Raw genomic sequence first — 14,170 nt, forward strand, 5'->3', positions numbered from 1 at the left:
GATGGTGATGGTGATGGTGATGGTAATGGTAATGGTAAAGGTGATGGTAATGGCGATGGTGTGCACATACAGAGCTAAAGATGGCAATATGGGGATAGAATTCCATCTACTGCTGTCAAACACACCTGCATAAAGTCCACTCTTTGCTAGGCAGAGGATTAATGGATAATGTATAGAATATTTTAGTTATTATTCACTTTAAATATTTTTACCATTATTACCAATAAGTCTCACCAGCTACAAATGGAACTTAGAACAGATAACTGACTTGGACCAGGTCCTAGTAATTAGTGCAAGCAAAATTCAAATCTACAGCATGTGTCACATGAAATGTATCTTTTATCAAATCCCCCTTTGCCATTTAAGAAATATTTTCATTTGTACTATTGCCTTTATACATGATCCAAAATAAGCCCATAAATGCATATTCTTTCACACTGAAGGCATAGATTCAGGGGATCATCAAAATTAGGAGACAAACCAAAGCCTTTCTGAAGTCCAGATGAGTCAATAATGACTTTTCTTGCTTTATGCTAAGACTAGCTCTTGACTGCATCTACTGAATTGAAAATTTCTTGGATGGCAAGTGATTTGACTGTACTTTGCTGACTTCCGAGGCTTCTGAAAGAACAAAACAAGAATACACTTCCTCTGGCAAGCTTATTTTTGTATTGTGCAATGCAGCCAATCCAATATGACTGGGTCTGCTCGCTGGTATGCAGAACCATGGATGACCCAGTGGGTTTCCATTTATAGACAATTCATTAAAAGGAGCCCACTCAAAGCCTGGAATAGCCACTTGGTTTGGGAGTTCCTTTTGTGATCCCTCGTCATGATCCCTGCCACAGAATACTATTTGAGGAACATCCAGAGTTAGCTAAACGTCTGGTCAGCTTGGAAGCCATTGGACTTCCTCGTTCATCTTAGCCATGACAGGAAAAGCACTCACTGCAAAGCAATGAAGGCCATGTTATCACCATGCTTTACTGATGTGCTCTCATAGCGTAAGCTATGAAGATTATTAAAATAAGCGATTTGCTGCTGAGGATCAGTTCATTTGATTTTAACACTCTTATAATGCTATTCCTCTCCATTCCCTCCATCCTTAAATACTAGTTTATTCATTCAGACAGCAAACATTTATTCAAGATGGTGGAGTTAATGTGCCTCTTTTACAGAAATATTTGTTTAAAAGTCAAATCTGATGTAAAATATTCATCGACCACTACTGTAAAACAATCAGAGGCAGAAGAGAAGACAAGGAAGACCAAGAAAATACTCAGCAGAGAATCAGGACAGAAAGCTATGAGGAGCACAGATAGTTGAGAAGGAGAAGGGGCAGTAGGATGCATCTGCTGATGGCACCATGAGAGATCAGAGCCGGACAAATTCTGGCCTTCCGCTCTGTACACTGCCATTAATGACTGATTAAGAGAACTTGCAACTGGAGATAAAGAGAAGTGGTTGGACGCATCTTACAGCTAAGGGGCCTGAGTGATGGTTCTCAGCAAACAAGCAGAAACACGCATTGAGAACACAGGGCGGAGTGTAGCTGCAGACACAGCCTTTAGGCTTATGCGCACATAAACCTCTCCAGGAGCAGAAAGACGACAGAGAGAGCATTACCCAAGGAAAAGGTACACAAACAAAAACGGACAAAACATTCACTTTGGGGACCTACAGACATTTGTGAGCGGGGATGGAGAAGAGAAGGTGAAATTGTAAAAGTGCCATGGAGAACATCAAGGATACTAAACAACTAATAGATAATACATTTTGGAAAGTGAGAGCCTCATAATTTGATGAATATGAATAAACAAAAAGCACATTCAGATGGGAAACTGCACTTACAATATACAGGCCAAGTTTGCACCCCAGCTCTCACATTCATTTAGTACTCTGGGTTACCAACTCACCTGTAAGATGAGAATGAGCCTTATCTTACCCACCCCCTTACAATGTTGGATTTCAGACAAGTAGGGGACACAAATAAACCCGGTGAGGAAGAAAGTCCAGACAAACAGGAGACAACATTACATATGCTAATTACACAGGAGGTGGGAACCAAAGACCATTTTGAATGAGACTCATTTCTGGAGACGGTTTGAGGTTTTGGTCAGTAGAAAGTTAGACATAAAAGTGCCATAAGGTGATTCTTTCCTGTTCCTAATTGTCTCCAGAAAAAGCATCTCTGGCTTGTGAAAATTAGTTTTCGTATCCTCCCAGATGGTGTCATTTTGTTGGTCCTGGTCAAAAGATTCAGGGCAGATCCATGGCTTTGCTTTACAGCTTCAAAGAAAGAACTGCTTTTTTCCACATTCCTTAAAAGCTGAGCATGAGGTTGAACAAGTAGCAAGTATTCAGTATATGTAGATCCATTTTATTTAATCTAATGAATAGGTTGGTTACTTCTGTATGTTAACAGGATTGTTGGGGGCTATACATGCGCAGATAAATATCTAAGATGTACAGGATACATTTGGAAGGGCAAGCACAAAGTCTACAATTTCCTCATCTTTAAAATGATAGGGATGATATAATTTGCTGAAAGGAGAGAAGTTTATAAAGCATCTTTCACCTGGCATGGTATTTTCATTCATGGATGAATCTGTACTTGGCCCGTTTTAAGGGTGGAACTGACGAAGAAAGCAGCTCCTTGGAGAGGCCTCTTTCCTGCAACCACCTCCCTCCCCGAGGGTTTACCCCTGCTTGAGAGCTTTCACAACAGCCAGTTGTCTGGCTGCAGATTGTGTCCCTAGGTGGGGAAGTAGGAGCAAATGAATCAAATCTGTTGATCTCTACAGAGCTGATTCACTGCAAACAGTTTTTATAGGCCAATGGGTGAGAGGAAGCACAAACAGTTATGATTTATTAGACGAATCTCTGGGCCAAATTCTGCACTACTTTGCTTCCCTTGGGGTGGAAAATTTGTCCCCAGGTAATATTTAACTTTCAGTGAAATGTTTGTTCCCTTTAGAAGTTTCCTTTAGTTGCCTGAAGGCCTTACAATCTATTAGCCATAGCTTGCTTGTGTTTAAAACCAATTAGAATTATCAGAATTAATGCTCTTCTGATGATTTTGCTGCTTTGAAGGAGTTTTATAGACAATTAACATTTGCCAAATTAACAGGTAATGGCCCCAAAATACCCAGAACCCATGCTCAAAAGAAAGAACTTGTAGTACAAGTAAACCACTAAGGAAGAGGCACAGACACCACACGTATTTTGGCTCTTGGAGCCCAGCGTTTCTTCTCTCAGGTTCCTGATATTCACCAAATTCGAGACACGACCTCACTTCTGAGCACCACCCCACAGCCGTGCTGTCTGTGTTGGTTGTGCTTTGCCAGTTCAACCCCTCTGGACAGTCGCCGGCAGTGGCAGACCACGTCGGGGGTTTCCAGCTGCAGTGCCCTGCAGCTGGGCTCAGAACCTACAGAACATTCCAGTATTGAATACTAATCTTGAAATTCCATTGGTTTCTATGGTGCTTTTCTTTGAAGATAATACTTGGCTCATGGCACTGTATGGATGCTTTTGAGTTCTAGTGACTTGCACTGAAGTCCAATTAATTATGTGCCTAAGGGCAGTTGGGGAGACACAATCAGATAAGAAAGCCATGACGGCCATGAGATGGAATAGAAGCTAGCAGAGTAAATGGAACCAAAGGTCATCCGAAGATCATTTCTGTGTGCCTGTTCCGTGTAGAACATGACACTAGAGGTCTGGATAGCGTGGTCAGCAATATAGCCCAGGATATTATAATACTATTAAATAGTGGACTCTGGACTGAGCCCTTTCTTCACACCTTGTCATCATCTAGCTCCACTAACCAGCTCTAAGGAGATGTGGTAATTCTCATTTTACAGATGAAGCGCGCAAGTCTCAGAGATGGTGGGTGGCCGTAAGAGATCACTGAGCTAGCACTTACTCTAACTGGGATTTGAATCCATTCTTGGCTGAAACCAAGTTTGTGACTACATCTTTCATCTGGGGTTTTGCAGTTTTATGAAAGGGACAGGTATGTAAATGAAAAGTAACAAGATATAACCCTTAGTATTGTCCTATATCTGTGTGTGCCCTCCTCCCCTGCCTGCTGATCATGCTGCATGCCTCATGACTGCGTGCCTCCACACATCCATTCGGATGCACAAACTCTTCTCCTCTTACCTCTTGTGCATAACGCGGTGCTCTGCGCATCACTTCTGCCGACGGTCCTACGCGAGCGGCAGTCACTGAGCCCTACGTGCAGCAGCAGGTTCTCAGGGTGCCTTGCATCGCCTCTCCCTTCTTTCCCCTCTTGCCCTTCATCTTTTCATCCTTGTTCCCAGGACTCTACTTTCTCGTGCAGCAGTAAAAATAAGCCTCTTTTCCTCATGCTGTGTTATCTAGGGAGTCTGGGCTTGCACTCACATCCAGCAAAGAATCAAGAGATTTCATCAACAAAGAAAAAAATATTACTATACCTTCCTAGGGATGAAGGTGTTGAAAAAGAAAGACAAATAGATTGTAAATCACCCATCCTTGGCAGCAGAAGGCTGGGTTGAAGGGACCTGCAAAGGCTTGGCTGTGGTTTGTGACTGTTTTTCCCCTCGGCCTGGGTGGGAGGTATTAACACACTTTTTAATGAAGTCCAGAAAAAGTCTCAATCTGAATAACCTTGGGGAAAAGTACTTCTCTGAACCTCCCTTTCTGGTCTGTGAAATAGAGATAGTAATCTCTGTAGAATAGAACTTTTGTGACTGCAAAGTGCAATATTGAGTGTCGCATTAAATATGATGCTTATTCTGATAGGGACTGTTGCCTTTCTGTTCCATGGTTTCCTCATTTGGGCTTGGCATGAATGTGTAGAGTTACAGATGAGGATGAGTTAACTTTTATAAAGGAGGAGTCTCTGAAAGCAGTGATGGTCCAGATCTCTGTTTGCTAAGTCACACATCATAAGATGCATGACTGAATCTACTGTTAAGTATCTGTGGACCTCCCTGCTTTGCAGGCAAGCAATCTCAGTTGTCTAAATTTTTAATTTTTAGCAGCAGAAAAAAAAGCAAAGGTCCTCCTACATGAATCCTGCTACTAGCACTGATGAAAGAGTTTGAACTGACAACCTAAAATTGTTGATTGCAGTCTTTTTACTGCTGTCTGTATTAGGATTGCCTCTCAGTGATCAAACATAGTGGGTCTGGTCTGGCTACTGTATTCAGTCAAGACTGGTTCAAGCAAAACACAACAAACAAACAAAAGCCTGTGGGGCACACGTAGCAGTTACGTACAATGCTAGTGCAATTTGGAAGCGACATTTGAACTCGTGAGTCATTAGTCAGAACTGTTCAGATCTTCTTCCACTGTACCTGCACTGAGAAGAGACTGGGACAAACAGTCTCAGGTTTCTGGAAGAGACCCAGGAACAATCGATCACCCTAAGGATTAATGCATCCTCCAATAAGCATCTCTCATGCTTCCTAACTACATATACTTTAGCACAATCTAGTTGATTTTTCCTCCCTTTTTTGCTGGCCATTAAAAGAAGAGAGAGAAGCAGTGTAGGAGCAAAGGCCTTCTGTCTATCAGCCAGGTATATTATTACTTAAGAGTACTTTTTAATGGTCTTGCTGAGCTACCTATTATCATGCTTATTAAGCCTGAAGGTTTGACATTTATTCCAAAGAGCAGTGTGCAGTTGTCAAGTACTTCTCTGTGAATACAAATTCAAAGAAAATTCTGCTCAATGAGTCTGAGAAGATTGCTAGTGACCAAAATTGCACCTCTTCAATAAGTCCTGAGGGGATGTCCTGGACGTGAGTTTTAACTAAAGAGAATATGGAAAAATATCCACATTAACAGTTTTTGTGCAGACCACCTGAAGACAAGAAGCACATGTTTCAGAATGAGAAAATACATTTTGTCTTAATAATTTGTAATCATAAAATATGTAAGTCATACTACCAAAAAAGGGTAGCATTTAAAAATATGTCTGCTCTGTGGTTTTATTGACCTAAACAGAATTCCTTACACATGAACCAACGGGACAAAGGAAATTTTGACAACTGCAACAGAACAGCTTATTTTAAAACATTTCTTAAGATTCATGTTTTATAGACAAACAAGTCTGATTTTTCCATGTCTGAAGTAGGAAATAGTGCATAACCAATATTTTGTTGTTGGATTCCAAGGAAAATAATCTAAACTCGAATAGACTTTCCATGCAACACTGGCCCAACAGCTCCATTTTGGAGACAAGACGAAGTAAGAGCATGGAGTGTGGAGCTACAGGTTGCACCGAGGCAGATCCAAGGGGTCAGAGTCTGCGCTTCATGTCACAATGCCCCATATCAGACGCCTAAGTGGCCCTTTGTTCTTTCGGTGATGCTGATGCAAGTTGATTGTGGTGCAACTTTATAAAGCATAGGCTCCTGATATCCATATTTTCTTACACTAAAATAGTCCTTTAAACAAAAAAGTAATAAAATACTTTTTGTGTGTGTTTGAACAAGAAAATGAAAATGAAGACCAAGTCTGAGATAAAACCAAGACCAAGGCAAGGCACAGGAACAAAATGAGACTGAGCCTGAAACAAGACCATCCCAAAGCCAAGAATAAGAATTAGAAAGAAAAAAAAAGAGCAAGAATATTCTTGTCTTGTCTAAAGAAAGAAATGATTTTTTAAATAGGAAACAGCAAAAGAACTGAGGTAATGAACCAAAGATGACAGAAGAGAATTTAATTTACCAAAGGCAGTCATAAAGCTTGGATGAATCACAGTCTTACTTTAAATCTAAATTCCTCTTGTCAAGTATTTGCTACTTTATGGTTGATGGTTTCCTATTTGCTGTTCTATAGTTGATGACTTAAGAGGCTTTTATCACAAATGCTGCCAAGGTGCAGCCTAAGCCAAAACCTTCAGGCTATTCTGTCTATTATAAGGGTGCTTCCTCAGGGAGTAGCATGGAGAGGAAGGGTGAGGCTGGAAGCACAAGGGGCGTCAGTCTGCAGGTGCCACGCTGCACCATGGATGATGAACTCCAGACTCCAGGGTACCGCACAGTCCGGATGGTTAACAAAGCTGGATTGGCATTTGATATTTGCTTAGCTGGCTCTTAAATCCTACACACACTGCATATGCACAGCTAGATGTCTTCATGGTCTTCATTGTAGTTATCATTTCACAATGTACAGGGACATTAACAATACAGTTTTTGTCAAAATATACATTTAAAGTAAACCCTTCAAGGAAATTAAATAATATAAGCACAGAAAGACTATGATTCTATAAAGATGAGCTTAAAAATCAACGTAAGAGAGCTGGGGAGATAGCTCAGTGGACCAAGTGTCTGCTTAGGCAAGCACAGGGACCAGGGTTCAATCCCTGGCACCACATGCCATGCTGGCCCTGCCCCCAGGTGTGCTGAGCCAGCCATCAAGACTGGGTGTGGTGGCACGCATCTGTAATCCCAGAGCTGGGGAGGCTGGAACAGGAGGATCACTATGAGTCTGAGCTATAGTGAGACCCTATACCAAATACACTTTAAAAAATCAATATAAGAAAGTGATAAATCAAGACCATTAATAACACATTGGTGAGTTAGTAAGGGCCCTTTCTCTTGCATCCTCCTCCATTTATGGTCTGGCTATTTCCACTGCTTCTGAGAAATTGGAGCTAAAAAAAAATTCCACAAAGCACCTGGAAAATTATGTGCCCGCTGAAGCTGGGAGAAACCCTGTCAGAGCATGTGTAGAGTACTCTGGCCTTGAAGCATTTGGAAAGGCCAGATAAGCCTGAGAGGACACGGGCATTGCACAGCGTCTTACCTAATGGGCTACAGCACTATTCTTATCCCCTACAACTGTCTAAAAGAATTCTTTTTTAGGACACTCTATGCTAGTTACCCCAAAATATTCTGTGGTAGTGAGTTCCAAAAACTAATTACATGTCACATAAAAATACTCCCTTTGTATCTATTTCTAGTTGGCCATACTTCACTCTTCTTGCGTAGATAGTTTACAGATGTTGCTAGGATTTCCGATTCACTAGTTCTTGCTCATGTGGGTTGCTAAGTTTGATTGCTGTTTTCTTTTCTAAACATGGCTGCTGTTGCTGTTCATCTTTGCATTTCATTTACGAAACTACCCCTATCAGACATGGGCTCTGGTGGGGTTTCTTCCTCTCCCCTCCTGCCCTGGATCTTTTTCTATGACTCTCAATGACAGTGGCCCAGATTTGTTAAATCTCTAGCGCAGTAGTCTTCCATGGTCTGAAATTTCCTTTGAATCTACAACCCTGGCAACTCTGTTGGGATGTATTACAAACACATACAACTCATTAAACCCAAACTGAATACTTACTGTCCAAACAATACCACAAACCCTGTGTTCTCCACTCAGTAGACAAAATGGGAGTCCAGTCTGGTCAGACGGGAGGGTGGAAATCTAGTCCAGCTGAGCTTATCATTGCATCCCCACAGGACTCACACATGTGAATCTGGTTTACTTTTGTTATTTGCTATTTATATGAATGCTTATAGTAGAAATTTATAAAAGAACATTTGAAGTATTGGTTAGACAGGTAGAATGTTATATTGATCAATTAAAGGATTGTTGATCATGATCATTGATCATTTAAAATACTTTTCAGATAGGTAAAATGTTATGCTGATTATCAAAGCCAACAGGATGAAGGTCAGATTGTTAAGTCACTATCAATAAGGGAATATCCATGGAGATTGCTGATAGGTTATCTACTACCCTAGAGAAGCTCACTGCAGCTCCTTGGACTCAGAAAATGCACTTTATGTCAGGACTGTGGAGACCTTGGAATTGTAAACCAATAACTTTGCTCTTGTGAAGAGTTCATACCTGGTTTGCAGCATGAGTGTGGCTCTTCCATTGGAGAAGCCCTGGAGGTGGTCGCTACTAAGGGTCTTTGCCATCAGAGCAAGCCTGTGTCCCCGTGTGCTGCTGTCCTATTAATAACTGTTACAAGTGGTCTGTGAGGAAAGCTTATTGACTGTTATATAGTTCCCAACCCCATTCTGTTTATATGCAAAGAGACTTTGCATCATTGTTTTATATACTGAATTTTCCAGGGATTTAACAGCATAAACCTGACAGAAGCTTAGACTTTGCTTTGGTTAAACTCTAGAAGACATGCTTCCCATTGCAGAAAGTTGTGGCGCCCAAGCCAGCCTTGGTCACACTTTGAAGTCACTAGGATGTCACATGCACCCCCATCTCCAGTCCTCACTGCCCACCTATGGTGACTACTCACTAAAAAATGCCAGCCTCCATGACTTTGTTATGTCTTCTAATGCAGCTCATTTCATTATAAATTATTTTCTTCTTATTATAGCTTTATAGTATAGTTATGCCAGTATATTGATTTTATAAAAATTATGTGCAGGATATATATATATATATATATATATATATATATATATCCATATCCTGAATTTCATTTCAAGAGAAAAGGAGGTTATTACAAAGGATTTATAATAGAAGTGCATGGAAGGAGTCCGACAGAATGGAGAACTACTGCCCTACAGGGTAAGACATACAAATGCACTGATAATTTTGGCATTTCTGCCCTCTCGTAGCCATGTATGGGCAGCCAGGCCTCATTAGTCAAGCCTCGAGTAATGCACACATCCATATCATTTTATGATTACTCTTTCTTTGTAATATGTATTTCCCAGTCATTTTTTTTCCTATTTCTGCAAAGGAACAACTCAGCCTAAGGAAAAGGAAATGCTGCTGGTTAATAAGATGCTAAAGAAAAAAAAAACATGTTCACAGAAAGCCTTCACACAAGGAGAGCCCACAGGCAGGGGGCTGCGGAAAGTAAAACCCCAAAGGCAAATTGTGGACAGGAGCGCAAGGACATCCCAGCGTGTGTTCAGCGCCCCTTGGGTACACTGTGCCCTCACTGTCCTTCTGGACATGACTGGATAAAGCGCTAGGCACAGAATGTTTTCTTTCTCCACCAATGGTGTTTGACAGCTGTGACTGACTTTAGGGACTGCACTGAAGGCTGCCAGATGACACAGGAGAGAGAGGTTGCTATGGACAGGGATTGGGGCAGCTCTAGGCTGAGTTTATATCGGATTATACTAGAAACTTCAGGGTATTCATTGTCTTAAAAAAATTAAAAAGAAGAATGGAGAAATAGGTGATAAAACCCTCAGGGTACACACATAGAGGCAACCACTGGGTAATGGGAAGGACACCAAAACACACAAACAGGGTCAAAAGCCCCAGGGGCACTATCCTAAAGGAAGACAGACAGAACTGGCAGTTGTCCTGAGACGGAAACATCTACTTCTCCGGCCTTTCCGCCCCTAGCCCCCAACTTCCAGGATCACAGCATTCATGCAGAGCTTAGCTTGTAAAAGTTCAAGGAGTAGTTCAAGGAGTACGGCATCATGCGACATCTCAGCCATAGATTAAACCTAGGGCTAGGCCAGAATGTTCTGAGAGAAACAGGGAATTCATGGGCAACCATGACAGAAATGACTCTGTGCTGTTGCTCTCTCCCTTGGCAGTGCAGCTCCCCACTTAACATGCCCGAGAGCATTCTAGGAAAGCCTGTGACTGAGTCCGCATCCTAACGACGACTTTCACTGGTTGCCTCCTGGCACACCCCGTTTCCAAAGAAAAACTATCTAGAACTTGACTTTGTCACACAGCACTGCCTTCACCCACTTCCTGGGTGCAGGCTGCCAGGACTTGCTCCCCACTGCGAGCCAGCGTACCTCTCACCTCTCTCACCCTCCTCACCTCTCTCTCTCCCGTAGGTACCATCAGCTCTTCTGTCACGTGACTCATCAGGCTGCAGACTGTCCTATAGTTACAGGTGAATGCAAAGCTGAGGGCTGGTGTTCACGCGCACAGGAGCCCTCTGGGTTATCTTGGATGTCTGCTTATCAATATGGCGACTTTATAGAGGAATGAGCTAAACTCCAGGAAGGAAGACTTGGCGCTGCCTCTGCTCAGGTAGTCAGTGGTGCTGGGATCTGAAGTTTGGTCCAGTTTGTAACCACAGCAGGAGGCACAGGGTCCTGAGTTCAATCCCAGGTACCACCAAAAAAAAAAAAAGGAAGACCCAAAGGTTCCTGGAAAGCTGGATCTTTTGTGTTTCCAAGCCACCCAGTAACGTGGTCTTCTGTAACTCCTTGCATATCTAGCCCTTCTGGTATAGCACCTGCTTTCTCAGCAGGGCGTGAGGCCCCCAGGGAAGGATGGTGCATCCCGCCTTTTACTCTGTCCCTGGGCCTATGGTGCATCTAGTGCAAAAGGCGCAAACATGTGCAGTGCTTTCAGCTCCTAGGATTGTGCTCCGGGCCTCACAAAAGCGCATTCAGGCTCTTTATGGGCAAATACCATGTGTCCTTTTCCAGTTATTTATGAAATAATCTCAGAAACAAAATCCTTTTATTTAAAATATCTACCATGTTTAAGATTCACAGTTTATTTTATAAAACACACAGTTTTATGTTTCTGCTAATGTGTTTCTGAACACATATCTTTTCACTTTATGCATCATACATAAAAATATTTATGTGGGGGCTGGGGAGATGGCTCAGCAGCATAAGTGCCTGCCTGGCAAACGCAAGGATCTGTGTTTGATCCCCAGTACAGTAAATAAATTACATAGCATGTGATTGAAAAGTATAGTAAATATTTACATTAAAAATAAATGCATTAATAGGAAGGCCAGATAGCTCAATGGATTAAAGTGCCTACTTAGACAGTCGCAGGGACCAGGGTTCGATCTCTAGTGTGCTGTGCTGGCCCACCTCCAGGGCTCCCTGAGACTGAGATTGAGATTGGGCGTGATGGCACACATCTGTAATCCCAGCACTTTGGGAGGATGAAAAGAAGAGGATCACTACGAGTCCAACCTACGTAGTGAGACCCTGTAGAGCCTGTGCTCAATGCACAAAAAAGTATTAAAAATAAATTTACTAAAAAGTTGTGTTTATTGCAGAACATATAATACTGAATGGGGATCTTGACAATTAAGTCACTGGTAGTATGTTTATCATTAATTAAATGTTTAACAGAACACAAAGGGTTAGGAAGAACACCCCCAAATGAAATAAACTCACATTAGTAGCAGAGTTATCTGTGCTACTAAACCTGGAATGACTAACGTAGATATGTGTCTATACAATGGAATACTACACAGTGGTGAAAAATAAACAAAAAAAGGGACTGGGGAGATGGCTCAGTAGAATAAGCACAAGGGCCTGAGTTCAATCCCCAGTTCTGCCAAAAAAAATATAAATAAGTAAATAAAACTACACAGTGGTGAAAATGGGCACAGTAGTGTACATCCAACACTAAAGGTAAATATGACAGCAGAATTTTATGTGAAAAGAGCCAAATGCCCAAGTGCCTCAAGCCCATGTATAAATGCAAGTACAAGCTCACTTTTATGGCATTCAATTCATTGATTATTCTGGCCAAGGATATAGCAGGATATAGGGACAGATGGCAGGAAGACTTTGGGGTCCAGCTAGTGGAGCTGCTGATCTGGGGTCAGCTGACAAGGGCCCGTCTTAGAAACGTCAGTGGGCACTTACTACTTACGCAAGTCTGGATGTCCTATTTTTTACAGGTTCAGTTTTTAAAATCTCCCGCTGTGTTATGCATGACAAGCTGATGGGCGGGTCCTTCGCCAGCTTTTCCTGCAGGAGTTAGCTGTTCATTTACTTGTTTGTTTCTGCATCTCAGGCACTGGTAGGAGACTACTAACCGCCCATTCCCTCCAGTGTTGGAGGTTGAAATTCAGTTATTCCACACCTAAACCCCAGCCACATGTGGCTTCTGTAAGGAGTTCCCTAGTCTGGTAGAACTGTCTGATTTAAAACTTTTCCACGCTCTACTGACAAGAAGGAAATACATCAGTTGTCACAGAATCATCTGCACACACCTTAATGACTAATCAAATGGCATTTCAGAAACAGCTTTAGTTTGTGGTCCTGTTACATCGTTTAAATATTTTCTCCAGCGCGAGTCACACCATCCCACAAATATTTTCCCCGTTTTATTGAAGCTGAGAACTGATGCCATCTGTTTTAATGATAAAACGCTCTGAAAATACGAAATCGCACAGTCAGAAAGTTGAGCTGTGTGCTTGTAAGTGCGAGAAGGAATAACCCTTTTGTGTAGCACACAGTCTTCAAAACTGCCCAGGACTCTTGTGCAAACGACCTCGGGGATGCGCTGTGCCCCGCGCCCTGCACCCAGTGTATATGCTGGCTGCATAAGCATTCTTTGCACCACCTCTTCTAACATTTTCTGAAGGGCCACTTTCTGGTTAATAATAATAAAAAGTTCGAGTTGATGAGGCGAAAACTGTAATGGGCCACAAGAGAGTGCGAATAATCACAGCGGAATAAAGTAAATGTAAGATGCAGAAATCGTCCCGCACCTCGGGCGTCTCTCCTCTTCCGAGTGAGCAGCAGCTTGGCTAGGTAAAGCCCTGACCAGAGCACCGGGTGTGGCTCGGAACCCAGCCCCCGCCGGGAGCGCAGGTGGCCCGGGTCCCCAGCGGCGGCCGGACGCACTTACCAGGAGCGCGCAGCACAGCGCCTGGCTTCTCATCGCGGCGGGGCCGGAACCTGGACGAGGTGCGCGTCTCCAGCCCGCGCGCGCCTGACTTTTTATACAGCGTCCCGGCAACAGGAAGTGTCGCCTGGCTTTGATCAGTCATTTTTCTCCCCAAACCTTGCACCTTTCCTTTTTAGGAACCTGGGGCGGGAGCTCCAGGGTTAACGCTTTCGGAGCCGGTCGCCCCCGGGGGTGGAGCGCAGGATCGGGGGCGGGGACGTTTGCTGCTGGAGGAAAAAAAAAAAAAAAAGCCACGGAGTGCGGAACAGCGCGAAGCTGTCTGCCCCTGGACAGAAGCTCCCCGGCCGCTCCCGCCGCCCCAGCCTCTGTCCCCTCCCGCTCTGCCCTTCCTCTGCGGGCGCTGGTCGCCCCCACCCCCTGCGGTCCCCCTGAGGTTCTCGGTCCCTAGTCAGCCCTCAGGGCTGCACAGACCCGCCCGAGGAGGAACTTTTCTGGCTCTTGCTCCTCGGGCTCCCACGCCCCTGCTTCTCCTGCGTGCTGCTTGTCTAGGGTCGTCTGAGCCAAAAAGAATCAGCACGGTCAAAATTTACTGCCTGGCGCAAGG

The 14,170-nt window shown here is 43.3% G+C and overlaps 1 protein-coding gene across 1 annotated transcript in view; it reads right to left on the minus strand.

Moving 5' to 3' along the window:
• The window catches only part of Tnfrsf11b (TNF receptor superfamily member 11b), a 27,927-nt gene extending 14,105 nt beyond the window's left edge, over window positions 1-13,822 (minus strand). The window contains exon 1 of the mRNA XM_023703779.1: window positions 13,567-13,822. Coding sequence (XP_023559547.1) covers window positions 13,567-13,599 — 33 coding nt within the window. The 5' untranslated portion in view covers window positions 13,600-13,822. The remainder of the gene's footprint in view (window positions 1-13,566) is intronic.
• Window positions 13,823-14,170: the final 348 nt, after the last annotated feature.

Source organism: Octodon degus, unplaced genomic scaffold (genome assembly GCF_000260255.1).
Source record: "Octodon degus isolate 3935 unplaced genomic scaffold, OctDeg1.0 scaffold00179, whole genome shotgun sequence".
NCBI classification, from domain to species: Eukaryota; Metazoa; Chordata; class Mammalia; order Rodentia; family Octodontidae; genus Octodon; species Octodon degus.